This window comes from Furipterus horrens, unplaced genomic scaffold (assembly GCF_987537825.1).
Source record: "Furipterus horrens unplaced genomic scaffold, mFurHor1.1.pri manual_scaffold_6, whole genome shotgun sequence".
Lineage (NCBI taxonomy): Eukaryota > Metazoa > Chordata > Mammalia > Chiroptera > Furipteridae > Furipterus > Furipterus horrens.
In genome coordinates, this window is record NW_028327176.1 from 171,684,936 (window position 1) to 171,709,857 (window position 24,922).

Here is a 24,922-nt window from a genome sequence, read left to right on the forward strand (position 1 = left end):
ACCACACAGGCAAAATTGAGGGGCAGAACTATGATGCCCTCCTCTCCCTACAACTTCCCTCAACAAAAACTTTTGAGAGGACCCATCTCCCTACTCACTGGTCTTTCCTTCTGTTACCGTCTTTCCATCTACTGCCTGCCAGGCAGGGAGTTATGAGTCATGGTGGTGGCATGCCCTTCATTACCTGCTAGATGAGGCTCAGCTTTCCACTACCCCTTCGTTTAACTCCACTGATGTATTAGTTGATAGAGGCTTAGAATATTTTTATTTTAAAAGGAACTTATACCACTGATATTAAAAATAGTCAAAGGAACAAACGTCATAATGACAAAATTTTGTTTTCTGGGACATGTAGATAATATAATTTAAAGAGAAGAACCAGTTTACTTTCAAATAATACTGTTTTGGAAGAAACCCATTGGGCAATAGCTTAGAAGAGGTTTCAGTTCTAATTCTGCTTCTAATAGCTTTGGGATGTTGGTCATGTCTCTTAGCATCTCTGAACCTGTGTTTCCAAAACTTCACAGTTGGGATAATAACTGACTTATTTTACAGAAACATGTTTTAAGATATAAGATATTAGACAAATATAAGTGACCATGATTATATCCATGGACATGTGGAATAGTAGAGCTATATCTAATTTACCTAATTTATGTGAGTAATACAATTTGTCATCTAAACTAAGATACTTTTGAGAACTACACAGGAAGCTGGGATAACAGTGAATTGTCTTGGGAAAACCTGGACATATGTCTTCTTGGCCGTAAGAGGCTCTAGAGCCATATGCTTTAATTACTCCTAAAACCAGCTTTGTCCCTGAATACTATATATGTAAGAGAGGATAAATAAATAAGTAAACAAACAAATAAAACCCCTTTCCACTGATATAATGTTATGTGTTTGGGGAAACCAAGCATATTCAAAACAATAAATGATGACCTTCTAATGTTGCCCTTTGACCCAGGTTCACCTTGTCTATTTGTACTCACTGGATCCTCAAGCCCTCCCCGTCCAATAGTATTAATAATGCATACGGAACCATGCCAAGCAACAGAGATGATTTCTGCAGTGCTTTGCACACAGTGGACAAGGGTCAAGACATGACTGTGACCCTGATGATGCCCTCTCATCCTCTCTGTCAGCTTTAACCATTTCTCCCGGGGCTTTCTTTCATGCTGCCCTTCAACACCCATAATCTCACCATGTCTTGTTCCAATATGAGACCATATTCATTGATGGCTCCCTGACTTTTGATGTAATGAAGTCTCCCAAACTCCTCTGATCAGAAGAATCACCTGGAGTGCTCTCCTGGTGATTCTGAGTCAATGGAGCCTGATTCTTCAGTGGAGCCTGCTGATCTGTATATTTAACCAAGTTCCCAGGTAATTCTTATGATCACATGAGTCTGAGTTACATGGAGTTAACAAATATGAAAGTAGAAAGATGCCCTCAAGATCTTTAAACCCGTGGTTCACAAAAGTGTGGCTCTCCAACCAGCCTCATCAGCATCATTTGGGGACTTGTTACACATGCAAATTATTGTCCCTGTATTGAACAGAAACTCAAGAGGTGTGTCCAGTCACCTGTGCTGTAATAAGCCCTCCAGATGATTCTTATGTAGACTAAAGTTTCAGACAACTGATTTAGATCAGCCCTGTTTTGTTGTCCTTCATTTAAAGATGAGGGATGTTGGTACTCTCTTCTCTCACTTCTGGACCTTGGTTGTTGAGGTTAGGAAGGAATAAGTGCCATAATCTCTAGATGATTGTGAACAGTCTGGGAAGACAAATGGTAGGGGGCTATTGAGGTTGGCGTACCATTGGGTATGGTCCTAAATTCCTTCTCCCTACTCCCAGAGTCTCCCTGCTCCCAGAGTGGGGCATCTTGTCTATGTAGATAAGGACCCAAGTTTACCAAGGGGACTACTAAAAGACACAAGGCTCCTGAAGAGCCACACCCCTGTGGTAAACCAGAGTCTGTGTGTTAGTAGTGACTCCTCACATAAGAAATCCCCTGAGAACCCAGACATCAAGAAATGCCAGTTCCCTCCAGAGAAAGGCATGTTTCACTTTTAAAGAAGTTTCAGCTCTGCTTTCGGTGGTTAGTCTCCCCTTATTCTCAGGGTGGTTGATGAAAACCTCTTGTAATTAGTGATGTTAAGGATCATCTGAAATTGTAACCCACGGGTGGGTGTTGCTGCGGTTTGATCACACGCCTTCCCCTGTCACCCTGGTGGGAAAGAATGAGTGCTCAGCAGATAGTTCAGACTTTCCTCGTTGTGCTCAAAGTAAGTGTTTCCAAACATCAGCCACTGACTACAATTTTCACAATGTTTTCAATATTCAGGTACAATATGTACTATATCATTTATTTAATGTTTACTCCACTTAAAAATTACTCTTTATATTATAATAATTTTAAATATACCAGAAATTTTGTGAAGATAGTACAGAGATTTCCCATATAACCCCACACCTAGTTTCTCCTATTATTAATATCTTATATTAGTTGGGCATACTTGTCACAATTAATGAACCGATATAAATACATTATTACTGAAGTCCATATTTTACTCAGATTTCTTTAGTTTTTACCCAATGTCCTGTTTTCTGCTTCTGGATCCCATGCAGGACACCACATTAAATTTAATCATCATATTACATTTGGGTCCTTAACAGACCTATTGAACAGCAAGCCAATGCAAAATGACGATACTCTGGCTGCTGCTGTTGCTTTGAGTATTAAAGCCCTTTGTCCCTGACCCAGGAGCCTCATGTCTTCTGCCAGGGTCTAAGAAACTTTAACAGGCTAACTTGTTAGCTTTCAAGAAGGGCAAAATAACAGTCCTCTTACAAATCTTGATAACTTGTTTGTTATACAATTGAAACATTCAAAGATGATATGGAATATATTAAATTCATAAATATTTACAATAATTCAGTTAAGTTATAAAAACCATCTTAAAAGCAATTATTAGAAGTGTCCAGATTTATTAGCACAGTAACGATGCTTATGAGTTGAATTTAAAAAAACTCAACAAATTTGAATTTGTAGTTTTCATAAATCAAGTATTACTTGAACAAAATGGCAACATCCCCTGAATAACGTTTTTTTTCTGACACAAAAGCCACTGTTAAGGATGTTGTACATATCTGAGCAGAACTCACAGGTTCTTGGGTAGCACAATCCAAGACAATTTAAAAATCTAAGTTTTGATCATAGGCTGAGGCCACTTTATAAAACCATTTTCACTTGTTTCATCATAGGACTCTCAGATCCTGCTTCTTATGCAAATCCTGTCTTTGGAACATTCTTCAAATGATGTACCCTTCAAGTTCTGTGACACTAGCTGTCATTTCAGTATATAGACATTGTCTACTGATATTTTGAAAAATTTAAGTATTCATTAGTATTTTATTTAAATCAGTAACTATAATTAGTAGTTTTCCCTTCCTAGAAAATGAGAGGTTGAGTTTGCCTGGGTAGCTCTCCTCTTTAGAACAGTTGGTGAATTCATCCTTTTGGAAGCCTCTCTCCAGCCATCATCATAATTGATCTTCCTGGGTAACCACTGGTGCTAATAACCGCTGGGCCCCTCCTCTCCCTGACAGTTGCGTAAAATCAGCAAAGCTGATCAGACCTTCCTATTCCTGGTACAGTTCCTGTTTCTCTGGGACTGGCTTACTCATGTGTTTTTGCTCACCCTTTCCTGTTTCTATAGATAGAAACAAATACATATATATATGTTGAAACATGCATATATTAATAGAAGAAAAAACTTCATGAATATCAACATTTGCCTATTTTTAAAAGTAAATAAAAGTTTTAAAAAACATATATTTTTTATTTTTCTTTTGTATTACAACAATTTTTGTGTTTTTAATCTCTCTTTCAAGCTTTGTTTTGAAGTTATTCTCAAACAGGCATAACTAGACTGTTGGGAACCCCTCTTAAGCTGCTTTGTACTTCATTCTTCTAGCTCAGACCCTAATGTTTTATGGCAAAAAATAAGATGTTCCAGACTCATCCTGATATTTTGGGGGGAATATCTATTTGATATTCAAGAAGATATTACATAGAAACTTGGCTGTATTTACTCTACTCCTTTCCCTGTAAAAAGAGTTCTCTTCTTAGAACAGTATTGTAGTAAACTATGGGAGTGAATAAGACACTTTGTAAGTCCATAAGTGTTGGGCCAGACAGAAGCATGATAGGCTAGGAGAGAAAACCTAAATCTAGACGTGGAGGGAGGAGGGAGATTGGGGACTCCACTGGGGACAAATCACTGCCTCCTCCAAGATGTGATAACCCGCAAGATGTTCACAAGTTGCTTGCTGCTGTTCCTGAAGGGAACTCAGACTGACAGGACCCAGGTCAGTCTCAGTCAGACGGCGCTTCTGCTTTCCAGTTGTATATAATAATCTTCATCCCTATGGAATGAACAGCTGCTCATGAGCACATTGAGAAAATCTGTGTCTGAGAAAGTATGAGTAGGTCACATGTTCTCAAAGTAGGTCATCTTGTCTGTTGACTCTAGAGGTCCTGCAGTTTATTTGTGCTGTGAGAATATGTTTGGGTCCAGTCTTGATTATGAACCCTTCCTCCTAGTGTGATGATCCAAGAGAACACCCATTTTTGATTGGAAGCTCAGGTCATGTGGTCACCTAGCATGCCATGGTCAGTCTTTGGGCCTCTCTCAAAACCTGTTACCAAGCCAATACTTGTTTTCCAGGACTAGGCTAGTTGTTTCCTGAAGAGGCTAGCGTTTTGCTCCCACACCCAAGAAGCCCTGGCCATGTTCTACTGTTAATGCTTGTCACAGACTTCCTTCTTAGTCTCCCATCAAGGTCTGTCTCCCCCCATCTATTGGTCCTGTGATAGCCAGAGTGATCTTCCTAAAACTAAAGTCTGATGTAGCTTCTGCTTTTACAGAATCACTAATTAGTTCAATCACAATGTTTGAGCACCAATTATGTGCTAGTTCTAGGTTATGAGGAATCAGCAGAAACCAGGAGAGAGTATCCTTGCTAGTGGCACTGCTAAATCTAGTGGAGCATGGAGAGAATTGAAAATAATGCAAACAAACAAAATAGCCAAAAAGTGTGATAATTCCAATGAAGAAATAAATAAAGTCTAGTGAGACATAATAATACAGAGGTAGGGAGACTTGTTCTAGGTGGGATGATGAGGGAAGGCCTTTTGAGGAGACAGCATTAAGCTGAAATCTTCAGGATAAGGAGGCAGCCAGAGAGAAGGGAGGAAGGACATGCCAGGGAGAGGGAACACGAGGCCTTCCCATTCTCTCATTCTGCAGGCTTGTGAGATAAACTCCCACAGATTATGAAGAACAAGCAAGGACTTTGCAGCCTTGCATTTGTTTCATTAGTTGGGGATTATGTTCCACTACGAGGAACAGGGACCCAACCCCCATGAGTTAAACAGATTGAAAACTGAAACTGCTATGTGGAAATTTAGGTTCCTCGTGCTACTCTGTGGGTACTCAAATGGGGTAACTAATTGCCCGGGGTAACTGATTCTGACCTTCAAGAATAACTATAATTGCTCTTTCCAGTGCAGTCATGGGGGACTACATCTAGCACTCAAGACATTCTCTGGGGTTTCTCCAATACATCCATGTCCAGTGGTAAATGTTACAGAACAGCTATTGAAACTAAACACACACGGGGCTCAGAAGCCCCAGGAAGGAAGCTCTGGGCCAGTCACCTGTTACGCATCCTCAATAATTTCAGGAGGTAAGGACAACTAGAACATGGAATGGGTAGTAGAGGTGGGAAATCATGAGTACCTACTACAGTCTCATCTCCAGCTTCAGAAAGATGATGGTGGAATCTTTCCCTGTGGCCTTCTTTGCCATCAAAGTTGATAAGGTTGAAAGTTACAATTACCAACACCCCCTATAAAAAGTGGTGAGGACAGGAGTAGGAAAGAAAGGAAAATTTAAAAATGAACATATATACATATGTATTTATACCTAAACATACATATATACATATATGTTTATTTTTTTAATTTCCTTTTTTTTTCTTCTATGCCTGTCCTTACTGCTTTCTACAGGGTGCCTTGGCAGTTGTTAGTTTTCAGCTTTGTCCACAAAAACACAATGAATTTGTTATTCTGGGTCATAATAACCAATTAGTGGAGCTGCCTGTCCTGTAGCATGGATTGGCTGGAAAGCCAACTGCATTTTGGGTCACACTCAAAGTTGGCAGTTCTCAGTTTATCCAGTAAATGCTTAGGAGTAGTAAACTACAAGTCTTTCCATTGTCAAACAGGCTCATCCTCGACGCACTAATTGCTACTTATTAGGATATTTTACCACTCGAGATAGGTGTTAACTTTTAGAAAATCGAATGACATGTAAATTATTCTCACTAGAGTAAGGCAGATGATTTTCTTCCTGTAGAGATAAAACTGATTTTCCATAGAAAAGATAACCCTGAAGGTTATAGTTTTATTGACCTGTAGGACATTAATTGCCTTTGTATCTAAATTAGTATTCTTTTTTTCAGTGGCTCTATGTACTTTTCCCATTCCTGTAATCCTTTGAATAAGCTTTACCATTCTTCTGATTCCCTTATCCGTAAGTTAAATCTTTAATATATGCTCACTTAAAGACACACACACACCCCTGTAATGAAACATGACTAAATACCCACCAGTATGGCCAAAATTGAATATAATAACATACCAAGTATTTACAAGGATGTAGAACAACTAGAATTCTCTTATATTGCTGTAGAAATGTAAATTGAAACAATTGCTTTGAAAAATGGGTTTGTTAGCATCCACTAAAACTAAACGTACCTAAACCCAATGACCTACTCCTGAGTAATGTATCCAAAAGCATGCATAAAAAACTTGCAGAAACTTTATTTGTGATAGCTTCAAACTGGAAGCAACCCAATGTCCATGAATGGAATAGATAAAGTGTGTTATAAATATACAACAAAAATCTACTATTAATTTTTTAAAAGTGGACAATTGATACATGCCACCACATTGACCTAACATCAAAGGAAAGAAGCCAGATGCAGGAAACTACACACTGTATGATTTCATTCATATGAAGTTCAAAACCAGGAAACACTCATCTCTGGAATAGAAATCAGGATTGTGGTTACCCCTGAGGGGTACTAAAAGGAATCTACAAAAAAGCCTTTAGCATGTTGGAACTATTCTGTATCTTGATGTGGAATATATACAGAATATATATGTAAAAAAAATAGTGACCTATAGCTTTAAGACTTGTGTACTTTTCTTTATATGTTTTAAGAATTTTAAAAAAAAGAAAGGATTTTGGGTCACTCTCAGGACCTCCAGGGGACTGGGGCATGGTGGGGAAGAGAACCAGATTTGGAGGGTGTGAAGCCAGAAACAAGGTCCCAACTGAGTCACAAAATGCTTCATTAAAGACTCTTGTGCTGCCACTGGGCACAGCCACCACACCTTCGTCTCTTAGAGCTCTAACACTAGATATGGGATATTGCCACCAAAACTGCAGCCACAGCCGTTTCTGTGCCACCTTGCCATCACCCTGGCCAGAATGGATTAGGCACAAGACTGCTCATTTGTGACCAAGTTTGCAGTTCAAAGCCTAGGGCAGAGGTATCAGATGGGCAGAGCCTTGGTACTTGCCCCTAAGTTGCAAGAGAGGTTTGGAGAGAGAGCACCTGCTACTATTTCATAAACTGGGGATCCCTCAGACTTAAGATGGAGATTCCAATATGAAGCATCCTGAAAGCATAACAAATGTCTGCACAAGATAAGTAATTCAATTTCTCACCAAATATTTAGTGTGTCCATGTGTACTAGTCATTGTACTACAGAAGGAAATCCTTGGGGTGCTTTTCTATTAGATTGTTTTTTCTTTTCTCCCTTACTTGCAGGAAGGGAAGGAATTTGTGCCCATGCAGAGTGAAGCTGCTGAGAGATTATTTAGATATAAAGTAGTAAATTAGTTCTTTTATTTCCAGACCAACGTGAGTTCACTTTTCCTTTTATAGGATTATGAAAAGCAAGAGTAATGATCTGAACTACCTTTCCTTAAAAGAAAAGGATTTATAACTTTTAATAATGAACTTGAACCATTGGAATAATGACAGTAAGTTCCAGTTTATGGAGGCATTGGCAAATTGTCAGTATCTTGCCTCCACAGCTCCATTCTTGCTGCTGTTGCAAAACTGTTGATGGCTCAGGCTCTGTGCCCTGGGGGGTAGTTGCAACATAAAATACAACAACAAAAATCAACTTGGAGGCTGTTGTGCTGATCAGGAGTTGACAAGCAATTGTTTTCAAAACATTCCTCTTTGCTAAAGTTAGTTTGAAAAAACAAAAAATGATAGATTAATTTTTAACAATGCAAAATATTGTTTTTCATGCAAAGATTAAGGATAGTGGTGAAGCCAGGTATTGCCTGGAATTTAGACAGAATTACAAAGCCCTGTTCTCAAGAACAGTGGAGATGACATGCTAGGAGCCTGTAACGGCACATGCTACATGTGTGAGAGAGAGAGAGAGAGAGAGAGAGAGAGAGGAAGAGGGAGAGGGAGGGAGAGAAAGAAGAGAACAAGAGTGCTGTAGGTATTTGAGACCAGTTCTGCAGACATTATAGATGTAAGTGTGGAATAGAGTCACCAGCGTTGCCCTGGTATATATTAAGACATCAGTAAATATTTGTGACCTGAACTGGTAGCATTCTAAAAGGACTTTCCTACCTTGAATATTATATTAATAGAATAAGAGAGAGATATTGTCTCTTTGATTATAGTACCCATGCAGCCTCATAATTTCTGAAGATTATTGAATAGGACCTTGATTTGCTATTATAAAAATGAGTACAAATAAAATTCCATATGTATTTAGTAACAAGGGAGTTGTGACTTGAACAAAGGGATATAACCAAGATGAGAATTTGCTGAACACATAAGACCTTGGCTAACAAGATCTCTGATAAAGCCCTGACCAGAATCACAGGTATGTTTTTGTAGGGCTTTTCTAAGCTCACACTGCATTAATTGTATCATCTGTAGAAATACAGACTTTCTAGCAATGTGCATCTCAATATTTAGAGGTTATAGTAGACATAAGAAAAGTTTACTTTTGTTAATACAGCACTCAATTCATGCCACAGACACTTGTAATTTTATTCTATTTGTCAAGAATCTTTTGGTTGAAAGTGAAATTCTAGTCAAAGTGAAATAAGGAGGAAAGTAAATTATTTGCCCACTTAAGGTCAAAGTTCAAAAGCTAGGCTAGTTTTCAGCATCACTGGATTTACTTGAAAGCCAGCAGAAATCTGCCTTTTTCCATCTCTGTTCTCCATTCCTTTGTGTTGACTTCCTTCTCCAATGGGCTTTCTGTGTCTGGGGGGAATGTTGGCCCATGCAACTCCAAGCTTAGTTGGTCCTTACTATGCATTATTCCAGAAGAAAGAGCAGACTTCTTTCTTCTACTCTCCGTATCAATATTCTAAAAGAACTCTGATGGACCTACCTGAGTCAGATCCCACCAGTTGATAATGTTTTGCATGTGCACTGGGGAGGGGAAAAGGATTCCTTCAAAAAGGTGACGAAGAGGGACAGGGAAGGGAGAGAGTGAACAGAGTTCTGGGGGCTGTCCTGTGGGAATCCTGGGACTAATGGATGAAATGAGGGGTTAGTGTGAAAAAAGAATAAACTGCAGAGGCCACACTAGCTGCCACACTGTGCTTCTCGCCCATCCCCTGCCTTCTTAGACGTCCGGCATGAAATAGACCCATCTCCCTGGCCCTCAGCCTTGGACACCACAGTAGGATCTGGGGGCAGGGTAGAGGGCCTTTCTGTCCAAAATACATTCATTTCCAGTTGCACAGTGTGTCTGGAGTGAGTTTCACTCATGGCAAAGTGATTGCTTTTAGATTAATCTTTTACAAGAAAATAAAAAGCCCCAAATGCAAATATCTGGCAGATCTGTCTCATTCATGACATCATCAGTCAAGCATAACCGGCTGCTTTCTGTAACTGCCTGGAGGTTGGAAGGCCTAGGGCTCCTGAGAGGGGAAGGAGTGCTCAGTGGCCCAGCCCCCACCCAAGTCAGACCCAGGTGGTGTGGGTTAAGCAAGACTAGCTATTGTTGAAGAAACGCTGAAAGGAACTGAGTTCTTAGCTTACAAGAAAAAGTCTGTATCTTTCGGGCATTGGGGTCAAGGTCCCTGTCCTTGGACTACCCCTGTGCTGAAGAGATCAATTTCAGAGGTTTTACTTATAATTTTGTACAACCTGATGTTAGTGTGAGCATGCGGAGAAGGAGGTAAGCAGAGACCAGGTCTTTGACAATTCTGACACCATAGAAGAGAGCTTATACATTTTATCTGTCTTTTAAATAACCCAAATAACAAATATTTCAAAGTGCAAGGCAAAAATTAAAAGATTTATTAAAATAGGATGACAGTATATTCGTAACACAAGGAAGAACGTGACAGTTATTATTTCTCACAAAGTATTTCATTCCTGCCTAAGTGACTTGCCTAAGCATGAAAGCAAAAACAAAGCAAAACAAAGAAAATAAAACCAAAACTTGATGCAACCTAATAACTTGCATGAGGCAACTGTTTTTTAAATCAGGCTTCAGAACTGTTGAATTTCATAAACATAAATGCTGTTGGCCACACGCAATCCTGACTCCTCACCCATCTAATTGGTCTTAATTTCCCTTCAAAAGGACATAAAGCAAAAAAGATAGTAAGGAGGAAAAAGCATAATTCAAAAACATAAAGTAACTTTTTGTCTCTAGTTCTATGCTCAAATTCATTTTTTCTGACCACAGGGCAAAGCAATAAAACCGATTCTCTAGCTCCTGTTTTATCTTTTTCTCTCTCGCTCCATGCATTTCTGAATAATTTTAATCCATTTGTTATTGCTCATAACTATTTATAACCAGGAGTATTTACTATATTTTTATCATATTTTGGAGCAATTTTCATGAGGAATTGTGCAAATGTCCCAAACTTTTTTGGCACCACAGACCAGATTCGTGGAGGATGAGGGTGGGGTGGGGATCAGGACATGGAACTTAGGAGCTCCACTCCCCCCCTGTGGATGGGTCGGCTCCTAACCAGCCATAGACCAGTACTGGGGGTTGGGCACCCCTTCATACATACCTGTCACAGAAAGGACAGCCTTAAACAGATATGTAAGACTAAGCCCAAAGTGAAGAAGGCAGCTTTCTGTTGATTACACTGAGCCTTAGGCCACGTATTTTTCCTGTGGGGGTGGGGGGGGGCAGTGGAGCTGCTAGGAAGTTTTTGGAGACCTTTCACTGGACCTATCATCTCTGCCAACACCAAGCCCTCTCCCAGGTAACCTATCACCCACTGTGTGCTTTCAGCTTCAAGCCAACATCTTACAAATATCTCCCACATCTCCAAACTGTCATTCATAAGATCCTTGTATTATACATAGAAATTATGAACATGCAACCGGCAAGAGACCCTTCGTAGGAAGGGTAGAGAGTAGAAAGTGTGGTATAAATTGGAGTTAAGGTTTCTTTTTCACTTTGTTGCTGAAAAATATTATACCTGATTTTGAGAATAAGGTTAAATTCTGCTAAGGCAATATTGAACAAGCAAAACAAAAACAGAAATAAAAACTTTAATGTGAGTATGTGCTGAACAAGGGAAGTTGAATTGAGTATACATCCTTCAGTATTTAGATGTTATTGTGGATAATCTTAATCTAGATATTAATCCAGAAATCATAAGGCATTTTTTTCAAGTACTATTCTTATTTACATAGATAAAAAATTGGTTCATTAAGTAGAAATAACTTATAATAAAAGTAATTGTATGAAAAAGTATATTCATATAAAATAGAAATACATGGGAAAACATTCATTCATGTAAAAATTTCATTCAGAAAGTGGGCACATCTATGTCAAATGGTCTCAATAGAGAGTGAAAAGTGGTGCTTCAGGATTGCTGGCCTGTAATGTCATTTGTCAAAAACGAATTCAGCAACAGTTTATTAAATGCCTACTATTTCATGGTACTACATTTTTTCGAAGAATGGAGATTATTGTTAGAGACATTACATTCAGAAGTAAAGCTCTGTATTTCATAGAGCCCTTAGTTTCTTTCTCTCCTTTAAATTCTAATGTGTTGTTTTTTTTTTTGTTTTTTTTTTTTTTGGAGGGTGGGGGCATGTTGATTAAATGTAGTTTACAAGTGAATATATAAAAGAAGAAATAATGGACAGAGAAGTCTCAAAAGTGAAACATTGCTTCCAGAAAGTACAAAAAGAATTGCCAATGAGAGCCTTCAAACGCGAGCCACCCATTTTCAGAGAGCTTTTGGTTTCCATGTTGCAGAGCACGCCACAGCCCTTCAAGGGATCTCCACACACCTCGCTTCACTTCTCTGACTTCTCCTGTCTAGCAGCGGCTGATATATTTCAGCTACAACACAATAACCAGTGTGAAGTGTTAGAGCTTCAATCTCAACAGCTCTGTGATCGCCTTCATAGACCTTTTGTTCCTATACACAGGGAAAATAAAAGATAAATGGTTTCCAGTAAGTCACTAATTTGCTCTACTTTCGATGCAATTAATAAGTTGTTCCTGATCACAGTAGTAGATGGGTTGTAAGGTTTTTTCCCAAGACACATCCTCCTTCTCCAGAGTCCTGGATAAAGAGGCAGGTCAAGTGGCTGTGTAGGTACTACTGAGGGCTGCTGATTGATTGACCAGCGGTCAATCTCTTTTTCAAGAATTTGAACTGCATAGTGAGGAGGATTGAGAAGATTTGGAGACAGCTGTAGACACGCAGCCTGTGACCACAGAGAGTCGGAGTGGGGTTCTTTAAGACCTGTTCCTCCATTTCTCTTTCCCAGCCATTACAAAGCCTGGCACACTCCCCTTCTTGCTTCTGGCTGTCCATAAGATTGCTTGTTATTTCCTAATTAAACTCCTCCCAACCACTTATCTATTTTCTATTTGAACCAGATTGAATGGGGTTCTGTTCCTCAGAACTTAAAGAACCCTGTCTTAGATGGCCACCCAAAAAGGAACATTCCATTAACCACCAAATCAAGATAAAGTCATGGACAGTGAATTAAAATATCATAGCAAAATGGGCACAAATATATAATGCTCTGATCCAAAAGCCACTGTAACATAAAGTGTTGGAAGTCCATGAAAACGAATATTTGTGGCAGTCATATGAAATTAAACATCATTAATACCAATCTTTAGATATGCAGGGAAGATCAAGTAGAGACGAGCTGAGTGACTGAAAAGATGCAAACACACATACCCAATTCCTTATCAATGAGGGTAAAAGTGAGAAGGAACTAAAATATATGTATATAAGAAGGGATACAGTAGCAAGAGAGAAGGCATATTTTATGGCCAAAATGTTAGTCAAATGAACGAAGGAAAAAAAATATCAGACTTATCTATTTATCTGAACTTACCTTTTCTAGTGATTTGTTAATTATAAAGACTCGGTATACCAGCTCATAGTAATTTTCCATTGATACATTTTTCCCTTTTTGGTTTCTATATGGTGTATTTGGGGCATGGAGAATCACAAACAAGGATCCATTAACTTGGGTTATATTCATGACTGGAGGATCTATTTTTGCTGGAGAAAGAGTAAGAAATTTTGACAAATCATTTAAAAAATGTAATATTCACATGGGTACATTATTCACAACAGCAAATCATTATTAAATTCAGAGATCTGGCAAAAATAATTATGAAGAGATACTGTTGACACTAAAATATAAATATCAGAGAAGTTTCTTTAATAATAAAAGTATGTTTATTTCTTCTCAGTCTCCTTTTAAGATTTACCGTCCCAATTTAGGCATCTTTTGTCAGGATTCCCTTGATACCTGGTCTTATTCAACATTCCTTCCCAGACAATATTCTCTTCCTAAACAATTCTATCAATGCCCATTGTACTATATGCAAATGACTCACAGATTTCTGTCTCTAAAAGAGTCCTAGATTTGTATAAATATTTCCCTTGAGTGTCTGAAACCTCAAACACTGCTTTTAACTTAAGAAGCTTTAAAAATTATATATTGCATTGTCTCTAGATAGATACCAGAAACTGGAACCTCGTAACCTAAAATAATACCTGCTACTCAGAGACAGTTCCCAGGTGGGTCAATGCATCCTGCTGGCTCATTAGGCCTATATCACAGACTCTAGGAATATGCTGTCCTAATAACCTAGAACTGTGTTTCCCAAACCATGTTCTTCAGAAAGGCTCAGGATCTATGGCAGGAGAAGGCAAAGCTGGAGGGTAAGGAGATGGTGGGGTGGTGGAGCTCTCACTATTGCTTCAACAAAAGTAGCTCTGATTTTAACTGTCTTATTTTTATACACTGGCTTTCTTATTCTTCTGGCACAAAGCTTTTTTAGTTTTTTTTTTTTTTTTTCTTGATGGGGTATAGAAATAACACAAACCTTTCTTAACTCAACACTATCTCAATTTAAATATAATTGAACCAAAGCCTCACTTCATCTCAGCCAATGTCTCTGGCTAATCTTACCAAGTGTCCTAATGGGTCACAATCGAGAAGGCTTTGTTTGATGAATAAGTTTAAACGATCCCATTACTAGGCTTGAATACAAAAAGTAAACTCCTCTGGAAATTCCCCTCACTGGTGTATACCGGCTTAGTTGTGCAAGCTCCTTTTCTTTGGTGAGAAAATTGGTCCAGTGGATTGAGCTCGAATCTCAAGTTATTTCAAGAATCAATGTGCTGGATACCATGGACTGGTTTGATTAATTCTCATTCTGCTCTCCTACTAGTTGAGGAAATAGGAAACTAAGTATGGCCTTTTTCTAAACTCCATTGCATCTGGCATTTTGGCCAAGATCCAATTATTAAGTTTGGCTCTACAGGGACGTTGCACCATTTAGATCATTAGGGTGAGATTTAAAAACCAAGTGGGGTAATAATGCTGCAAGTTTTAAGATAAGTCTTCTTTTATCCTCCCCTGAAGGTAACTGCAAACTGGAGAAAGGTAAGTACAGATGCTTTGCCCAATAATAGATTCTGATTCTGAGTTGATAATAATGCTTACGGATTCAGAATGCACTGCGGGTTCTTGTAGCTGTCAGTAATGAAAGCAAATTCAATGAGATAAACACAACCCCTCACAGAATCTATTTCCATTTTGGTTTTCTGAGCTGTGTGGTATGAAAGTTATTATAGGGTGAAAGGCCAAATGGAAGCCAGTGAAATTCTTCCTTTGAGTGAAATAGAAAATCAAAAGTACTATTGTACACCTGGGGAAACTACAGACTCGTGTATCAAAAACACCATGAATGATGCAGAGGTAGTAAGATGTACTACTTCCCCATTTAACCTATTTATTGAATTATATCACCCCCCCAAAAAAGATCAAATAATAAAAGGGATAGTTGTAAATGTACTCAGATGGTGACCATAGTGTGATTTCTATTCATTATAATGTCTCCGTTCTGGAGCCAATCAATACAGCCTTTAATATACAGTCGCTGCTTTAGAGAATGATTTTTTCCCTCCTTTGTCCAATAATTAGAAAGCACCAGAACAGCTTTCTTTCTCTTGGCTTTCATTGTCATCCTGGCTCTCTGTCACATGTAATATACAGAGTCATTGATCCTTTCACAGGATATCATGTTGGTCCACTAAATTGATCACACAATACTGATCACATTTGGTGTGCCTGAAGTACTAGGCACTATAGAGGCTTTAGAAGCAAAAAGTAAGAGTTAAATGTCTTCTGGGGTTTGTTGAGACATTTCCTCTCAATTGAAAGACAAGTTGCTTTACTTTGCATCCCCCATTGCTAAGAAACATACACTGGACTGGTTAGACCTCTATGAATTTTGAATGAAATACGTACCACATTTAGATGTGCTACCCATTTGCAAAGTATCCCATTAAATTTTGAGATTTTGAGTTTTGATTTCCCCACATTCTCAGCAATACTTACCAAAAAAAAGTCAGTTGCTGAGAATGTGGATAAATCAGAACCTCATATCCTGCTTATGGGAATATAAAATGGTACTTTGGAAAACAACCTGGCAGTTCCTCAAATGCTTAAACATAGAGTTACCATGAGACCCAGCAATTCCGTTCCTAAGGTATGTACCACAAAGAAATAAAAACATGTCTACACAAAAACTTGTACATGTTTCATCATATTTTAGTACTTCATTTCTTTTTGTGGCTGAATAATATTCCAGTATACGGATATACCCCATTTTGTTTATTCATTCCTCAGATGATGGACATTGTGATGAAACACAGGTAAACTTTGAAAACATTATACAAAATGAAAGAGGCCAATCACCAAAGACCACATGTTATATGATTCCATTCATATGAAATGTCAAGAAAAGGGAACATTATAGAGACAGAAAGTAGATTAGTGTTGCTTAGAGTTGAAGGGCTGGAGAATAGGAGGGTGATATCAACATGTATGGAGTTTCTTTTCAAGGTGATAAAAATGTTCTAAAATTGAGTGTGTGTGATGGTTGTACATATCTGTAAATATACCTAAAAATGAATTGTACACATTATATGGGTAATTATAAGGGATGTGAATTATATCTCAATAAAGCTGTTTAAAGAAATCCAGTGAGGGCAGTGAAGGCCTATTTCCCTGATGTCCCATAGTTGCTTGATAAGTTCATGAACAAAATGGTTGTGTGAAATGGATGGAGACTATGTATAGACTCAACAATATGGACTTCTTTTGCCAAGACTGGACTGACACTGTCACATGTCCAATTTCCCAGTAAGACAAACCAATCTAGTAGGACTTTTGAGTCATTTCAACAGGGAAGGGACAAGTGACACTGGAGTAGACACTTTTCTAATTATAGATTTGTCTTCTCTGCTTCAGTGCTTTTATCAGCAATCCCCCTGATCACCCTCCACCACGGCTGCAATGAACACCTTATTCAAGAGCATTGTATCCCGTGATTCATTGCTTATGACAGAAGAACTGAGCTAATGTGGAAGAAGTGAAGCCTTATCATATATATCATCACTCGGCAACCCATGGCTTTATGGAAAAGTAAAGCGGATAATTGAAAACTCAGTTTGAGGGACAACACCTTGGGAAGGCATCTATGAATTCGTATATGCTCTAATCTTGTGACCAATATATAGCGCTATCTCTTCCATAGACAGAATTCACTGGTTTAAAATACAAGATGTGGGAATGTGAGGGGCAATTCTCATAGCAAATGGCTCATGAAATAGTTGCTTCCCATACACCTGATCCTTAATCCTTTTGGTTATAGCAACAAAGGTGTCAAAGAATTGGAAGTTAAGGCTTCCTCCTAACTGCTTGAAGCTCTTGGTGGCATTTAACCAACAAGGAGAAAGTGATGTCTTTGTTTTGTCTAGGACAATTGGTTCTGATTATCAAGGGGAAATAGAATTGTTATAGATATAATGGGGTCAGAGAGAAGTATGTATGGTATCCTCTGAGGTACCTCTTAGAGCTCTATATCTTGTGATAAAAAATTAATGTAAGATTATGTCAAGCTTACACAGGAAAGGCCAAAAGGACTCAAACTCCTCAAGACTGAAGAGCTGAGGTGCTGGCTGGAAATAAAGTGAACATTGACTTAATAATAAAAGAAGAAGTTATAAATATTAACTACAGCTTCATGACTAGTTGCAATTATGAGGACTATAATAAACACCTTATGTGCTTTCTTGTTTTGCTATGCATTTCTGTGTACGTATACACTAAACACTTCTTATTTTATCTTTCCTTTTTGTCTATTCTTATCCAAGGTCTGTTGGTAATGATGTATTTTATAATTTACATCTTAGATTATAATATTCTAATGATTCTTTTTAGGAACTTAACCCCCTTGCTTAGGAAGGGTCTAGGGCGGTACAGATCCTCTCTGCTGTCTAAAAGTTTTTTTTTAACCTAGAAAGTAACAATCTGGCAGAGAGATAGAGTGTTGGCTCTGCAGTCAGAAGCAGCAGAATCTGAATCCTGATGTCGGTTTCAGGTTTCATAGCAAAACAAGGCTGTTAGACCTGGGCAACTACTTAAATCTCTGTGCCTTGATTTCCTGGTCTGTGAAATAGAGATAGTAAAAACCATCTTCTAGTGTTGTTCTGAATATTAGATCAAGGGAAATGGTGGTGTGAACCTCCGCAAAGCACAGAACCTCGTAATTGGCCACGCTCTATGAGGGCTACTCAAGGGCAAGAAAAGCAAATGCAAAGGAACTCATGGAACTCACTTTCCCACCAGGGCGTGAACCGCTGTGTCATGGTCCAGCCTGAGTGGATCCCAGCCAAGGCCGACCTCACCCTCCCGTAATAAGCCTCCTGTACATCTGAGGTTTCATTGGTTAGGTCACAAAAGAATTCTTGAACACCCCAGCAATCCTCTTTATTTTTCCATTGTCTCTGTCCATACCTATAGAAGGGAAAAGAGAAATATCTGAGTTTCTTTTTATTCTTGAATGAGTCTGCAGTTTTTTCAGTCTATTAATTTTTCAGACTGTTTGAAAATTGCCCTCCAATATCCATACTACTGTGAAAGCTTATTGCTACTCTTAAGTATTCTTAAAAAGATTTCTTCTTGTTAACCAGAGTACTCTCTTGCTGAAAGATAAACTCAAGCCTGACATCTTCCATAAATATTTAAATACTTAGTGAAGTTTTTCTTCTGGTGTATGGACCAACTTCTGTTTTTTAGAACTGGCTCTCTACATCCTTAAATGCTGCTGAGGTTTCAACTCTGTGGTTTTCCTCACTTCTCATCAGCTTGCTATTGAGTAATGTGGTTGATTTTGAGAAGTTGCTACTACGTTTGATCTCCGGTGATGCTTTCCCAATACATATGGTCAATTTCTTTATTGAAAATTGAGTGGGGATTTGTAGTTAGGGCTATGTAAGGAGTCCAGTAATAAAGAGTTAGAAGAGAAGGAGGAATAACCATAAAAATTTAAAAAGAAAAAAAGGTAGCGAGGCAGAGCCAGGCAGGTTGATTCATCCTGAGACTAGGGGATGGTGTAACAGCAAAAAGGAAGATCAATGCTTACTTCCTTACCAGTCACAAATCAGAGAAAATGTAATAAGGTGATGATGAGAACGGAGCAGGAATTAGAGGCTGGGAGAAAGGCTTCCAAAATATTTGTTAAAGGACTTGGAATCTATGACTTTCTATCCATAGAATGAGGAATATTGCTGATGTCTTTACTTTATAAACTATGTATCGGCAGTTTCCTTATATCAGAAGATAACATGAAAACAGAACCAACAATATAGATCAAGCATAATTTAATATTTTTTAATTGTTATTTATTGATAAGACATTGTCTTTACTCGCTGAATTCAGCTGTAATAACTGGCCTCTCTTTTAATGGGATACCTTATTTTTTGTCCTATCCTAAGAGGGATGAATATTAATCATAGACCCATGTGAACTGGATGGAACCAAAGCGAAAGATTTCCAAACTATAAATCTGCATCACACTTTTGAAAATACCACATAGCTAAGAATGGATCCAGGCAGTCTGAATTTTGTAAAAGTTTGGAAGCCCTCTTGAAGAAAATGTATTACAAATATACAATTCTCCCATGTTGCCCTAAAGTTTAACCTTCATTAGCATCATGGTAAAACAACTTCTAATTCACTTTTTATGTTGGGCCACAAATAGGCCCTTTTTCAGCCTATTTATACTGCCTTAGAGGGCAGGAGGACAAAAAGAGCACCAATCCCAACTTCCTACATGCGGGAAGCATTTCCAAATATGCACAAATCTATTTTTGGAATGGAGAAATACTTGTTGTAAAGATTTGTAAGTTACACCTATATGTAGAAAAACAGCAACAATTAAAGACTGATAATTAATGAAAAAATTTTACCTTGGACCTACTGCATGCCGGAGAGACATGATAAATTTATGGAATAAAAATTGTTATTTTGGTCCATAGATGCATCTGATTTTCTGAATTTCTAAGGAAAAACCTTGAAAATTAAACCATAGCATCTCTTGTCTCATGCTCAGCCAGCATTGAGAACTATGTGAGAGAAGGAAGAGCCTCAAAATAAATAAATAAATAAATAAATAAATAAATAAATAAATAAATAAATAAATAACCAACCAGGAAATGTATGCATGGGAAAACCTGCCATTTGCAAACCGGTTTCCAGGCCTCAATCCAGGAAAGGAATTGATTGTATCTGAGTTTTGGCAATGATCCCGCAGACCTAGCTTGAAGATCCCATGAGAGGAACATGCATTAGCACGTTCCAATTCGTATTCATGCTTACAGGAGGCACTTAGTTTTGAAATGGATTTTCTAAATTGTAAACACGCTTTAAAAAATGACTTTTATGATTAAAATATATTTCATACACTGACCTCCATGTTAAGTATCAATAGTGTCAACTTCTTTTTCAAGTATCAATAGTGTCAACATAGTTAAGTGCCTACTATGTGCTAAGCAACTTGTTTCTAACACTCACTTGACAAACATGTGTTTGAGAGTCCACCATGTGCCAGACTCTATTGTGATGTCAAAGGCTGAGCCTGTAAGGTCTTGGTGCTGGTTTTTCAAGGGTTGGCATATGTCCCCAACATACTGCATGTCATCATACATTTTGTGTCACCAGGTAGACTTCAGGTGAGACAAGACAATCCTGTCCTTACCTCTGCTTTGTCTCAATCTCTCTGAAACTGAAAAAAGCTCAGATCCTAACACTCCATTGCATACTAGACCCTGTTCTCCCAGCAACCACGTCTATCAGCCAAAGAAAACTCAAATTACTTACCTTTTGTACTGTACAAAATAGACACTGCTGTTACTGGCACAAGCCCTCCCAGGCTGCCAGTGTAAAATGTTGTGAAAATTTTGGGACTGAAAATGTACTCTCTGAGGCTTCAGAGACTCCTGAGCTGGACAAGTTTCTAAAATAATAAGAGGAGGAAAAACACCAAACATTGATATGGGCACCATTGTTATTAGCAATTGTTTTCTATGTAATACCTGAGTCAAGATTTCATAAAGTAGTTGTTATCAGTGCAGATAGAAGGAAGTGGAGCCCAGAAATCAACATTTTGAATCTTCAATGTGATCATTTTTATGCATGCTGAACTTTCATAACAATTGTGTTTCAGATTGAAAACACATTAAGTGATACCCTCCCACCGCATTCCCAAACGGTAGAGGAAGTCAATGTCAGTGAGAACATGCTGTCCTTAGTCCCTTCCCTGAGGGTCATGGAATGTAATGACTGAGATGAAAGACCTACATCAAGGCCACTCTCACACCTTCCTAAGAGCTACACTATATTACTGCTACTCTGAGGCAGAATTTTGTCTGCGATCGATTTTGGCTCCAGAACGTCAGCCCAGCACTTGGTTCCTCCTTTTCCAGGTTCTTGTTCAATGACTGGGTCCTATCTCAGTGTCCTCCACCTATCCCAGCTGACCTAGCTGCATTCTGGGTAGGTTGGCCTTTGCTGTACCCTTCCCAAATGGCTGCACTTACCTGTCTGCATCCTGGCTTCAAGTAGCCAAGCACAATTGCTCAGATAAACTGGTAGATGTTGTCAAGGGAGACTGGACAAGATCCTGCCATGGGGCCTAGTGTCCCTGAAAAGGGTCTCAACAGCAATGATGGCAGGAAGGGGGATAATTTTGCACTGACATGGCTTGTACTTTCTTCCTCAGGTCATGTGGCATGGGTGACCCAGTCTCACCTGTACTCAGTCCCATGGAGGCAAGACACCTTTGACAAAATTATATTCTAGAACCTGAAGAAAACCAGAATGAACTGAAGACCAGTAAGCAATAAATTCAAGAAAAGCTTTTTAAACCCTCTCCACCCCCACTTTTCTGCCTAAAGGCAAGATATGAATTCTCCTTTTATGGAGACAGACTTGTATCATCCCAGAGATGGCACCAGAGTCATTTGCAAACAAATCTAGTTTCCTGTCATTTGATTTTTCCAGAGTTTTCCACTTTTGAAAGCCTAAAATTCCTTATGTTTCTCCTGTCATGTCTCTGCAAATATTTTTTTTTTTTTTTGCTGAAGATGCTATATAAGCTGGAATTCTAACCCACCATTTCAAGTTACTCTTCAATTAGATTTCTCCTTTGTGATGTACTCTGCATACATTAATAACCTGTTTTGTTTTGTTAATACATCTTTTTGTTAAAGAGTCCCAGCTGTAAACCTAAGATGGGCAGAGGTAAAGCTTTACCTCTTCAGCAGATCCAAAGTTTCTGGAAAGGGGTAGGAAGTTGGGCAGAAGGAGCCAGGAAGCAGATCATGTCCTTCCCCTGATGTCATTTTCTCTCTCCTGCTCTACCATGGTGAGAGTGGTCTCCACTGAGGGTCTCTGCAAAAGTCTTTCCCTTTTCCTGGAATACTCTACCCTGGATTTCCACATACCTCAAATCTTTGCTCAAATATCATCGAAGTGGAAGTAAATACTCCTAAGTCCATGATCTTAGCTCTGAACTTCAAGATTTGTTATTTCCTAGTGTTTCCTTAGATGTTTTTTACCAAACAAAGAGTGATAATACTGTTGTTTTTATTTTTTGGACCTCTTCAGTACATCACATGGTGGTATGTACTTGGAAGGAGTCTATTGCCACCATTAATTTTGCTCACTAAAACTGCTACCTAACAATCATATTTAGTACATAAATCCAGAAGTTTTCAGGAGCCAACAGGCACAGATTCCTGAAGCCCTTGCCTAGTTGATTTGCTAGCCTGAAGATAGACAGCTCAGTACCCCTTACCTCATTTGTTGGTGGATTTCTTCTCTCATCATAACCATCAAAATAATAGCAAATCAATAGCAAATCACTCTGTACTAGACACTCGTGCAATCAGCCCAGCTCTTCTATGAAAAAGGTACCATTGTGATCCTTCTCTTACAGACTAAACACTAAGTCCCTAGGAGCCGAAGGAACTCATGCAGCAGCAAACTCCAGAGCCTGCCTGTCACCACAGAAAACCAAGAACAAAACCTTGGATGAGAGGAGCTAGTGGAGAGAGAAAAACAACTCAAGGCTGGAGACATTCTTCCTCCTCCTCCTCTTCTCCCTCTTCCTCCCAGCTGGCAGTCATTAAACATGAAACATATATGAACATTAAAGGTGTATCAGGCATGGTGCTCAAAGCTGTACTTCTCATTTCAGTCCCACAAACGTCAAATAAGGCAGGTATTTTTATTATCATATTTGCAATAGGGAAGCCAAGAATTTGTGTATCTTGTCCAAGGTTCCAGGCCTGGTAAGATGCAGAGCCAGGATCATTTTTATAGCACATGGATTCCTGCCATATTTTGCTAATTTAGCCCTTGGTATTACCAAGGACCAAAGGCATAGTCTACATAATGCTACACATTTCTGGGAGATGGGGGCTTGAATTGTTTTTATGTTAGCAGTCACTGGGCCACTGTACAGTTTCAGGAAACTGACTTGAGCCACTTACACTGAGAGGTACCCATCTGTTAAATGGGGATTCTGATGGCCTTGCTCAGAGGTATGTTGGGGTGATAAGGTGGTCTATGCTCTTGAAGAGTTCTCCATGAATACCAAAAGCAAATCCTCATATGTTTTTTACTGTTTCTAGTCTGCACCAGACATGGCTCTAAGTACTTAGCATATATTAATTCATTTAATCTTCACAATAGATAGAATTCCCATTCTATAGATGAGAAATTTGAGGCACAGGGTTATTAAGTCAATTGCCCAAGTTTTTCTAAAGAGTAAATGGCAGAGCTGAAACCCAGACTCAGATAGTCCGACCTAGGAGGCTGCTTATACGCACTATGCTACATGTCCACCAAAGGCAAAAGCAAAGGTAAGGAGACAGAGGTGCGTGTGTGTTGGTCCAGTAGGAAGTTTTTTGCATCCACTAGGAATGTCTCCTCTGTAGTAGCTACTCAATAAGCCCATGTCAAGTTATTCAGGCTGCAGGTAGAAACTGGCCCCATGTCTGTTCTGATCATTTTGTGACAGAAGAAAGCTGAAAACATCAGTGCCATTTCTAACAGTCCCTTGAGCACACTCAGGTGACAAAACTGTGAGTAATTAAAAAGAAGTGAAGCACTTACCTGCTACACCGGTCAGGAAGAAACTGATGAGGAAGCCTAGAAAGCCATGTTTAGGCGTCATGGTTGCGAGCCAGACTGGTCAGGCCACCAGGGTTCCCCCGAATGAGAGCACAGCTCTGAGCAGAAAAGGGAATTAGAATCCTCCTGTGGCGCATCCTCACGTGTTTAACAATGATTCCTGATGCAATCACAAATTTTACTTGTTACTACATTTTATTATTATTTGGGAAATTAGGAAAGTAAAACAATTGCTTCCAAGGACGTTGCTGTAAGTCACTTTGATGTGGAAGCTTGATTTTGTAGGGCTTGGGGATTCATTAGCTGTACCAAAGCCAAAAAACACTGATGATTGGCGGACCACAGGGCAGGGTAGGGCTGGAATTGTGCAAGGTGCTCACAGGTGAGTGAATGGAGGAACTCATGAAATCTTAAGAGAATTTGAGCCCTAGAGGCAAAGAGGCTGCCAGCCCCAACTTTACTGATAGGGTGATTTTGTGTAATGTGCTTGGCAGTTACACCTACTAGTTATTCAAAGCAAGTGAGTTCACTGATTGAGTCTTCTTTTTCCTCCCTTATTGGAAGCTCTCTAACGTCCCTGGTACCCCTCATACCCTCCACACCCTCTGGCTCTCTGCAGGGCTCACTGACAAACCCATCAGTCTCCCCAGTCTAATAATGCCTCTTCTTTTTAATTCCCACCCTCAGTTCCCGCAGATCTGATAAAGATTTTGAGTAATTTTTGAATAAGTCAAACCAAATGAGTCCTTAAGAAGATGAATGTGGAGAAGTCATTTTGGCTACAT

The 24,922-nt window shown here is 38.9% G+C and overlaps 1 protein-coding gene across 1 annotated transcript; it reads right to left on the bottom strand.

Moving 5' to 3' along the window:
- Positions 1–12,256: 12,256 nt before the first annotated feature.
- Positions 12,257–24,372, bottom strand: IL22RA2 (interleukin 22 receptor subunit alpha 2). The gene is made up of 5 exons (XM_090280670.1): positions 24,120–24,372; positions 20,820–20,955; positions 18,277–18,455; positions 13,470–13,639; positions 12,257–12,532 (listed from the first exon to the last, which is right to left on the bottom strand). The coding sequence occupies exons 1-5, from the start codon at positions 24,178–24,180 to the stop codon at positions 12,383–12,385; spliced, it is 696 nt and encodes a 231-aa protein (XP_090136796.1). The 5' UTR covers positions 24,181–24,372; the 3' UTR covers positions 12,257–12,382.
- Between the last annotated feature and the right edge of the window lie 550 nt (positions 24,373–24,922).

Excerpts from the sequence above, each read along its gene's own strand:
- IL22RA2 (XM_090280670.1), bottom strand. The coding sequence starts at position 24,180 with ATGACGCCTAAACATGGCTTTCTAGGCTTCCTCATCAGTTTCTTCCTG. Across the intron at positions 13,640-18,276 it reads GTTCACGCCCTGGTGGGAAA|CAAAAATAGATCCTCCAGTC; the intron begins GTGAGTTCCATG and ends CTCTTTCTCCAG. Across the intron at positions 12,533-13,469 it reads TTAACAAATCACTAGAAAAG|GAACAAAAGGTCTATGAAGG; the intron begins GTAAGTTCAGAT and ends CCCTGTGTATAG.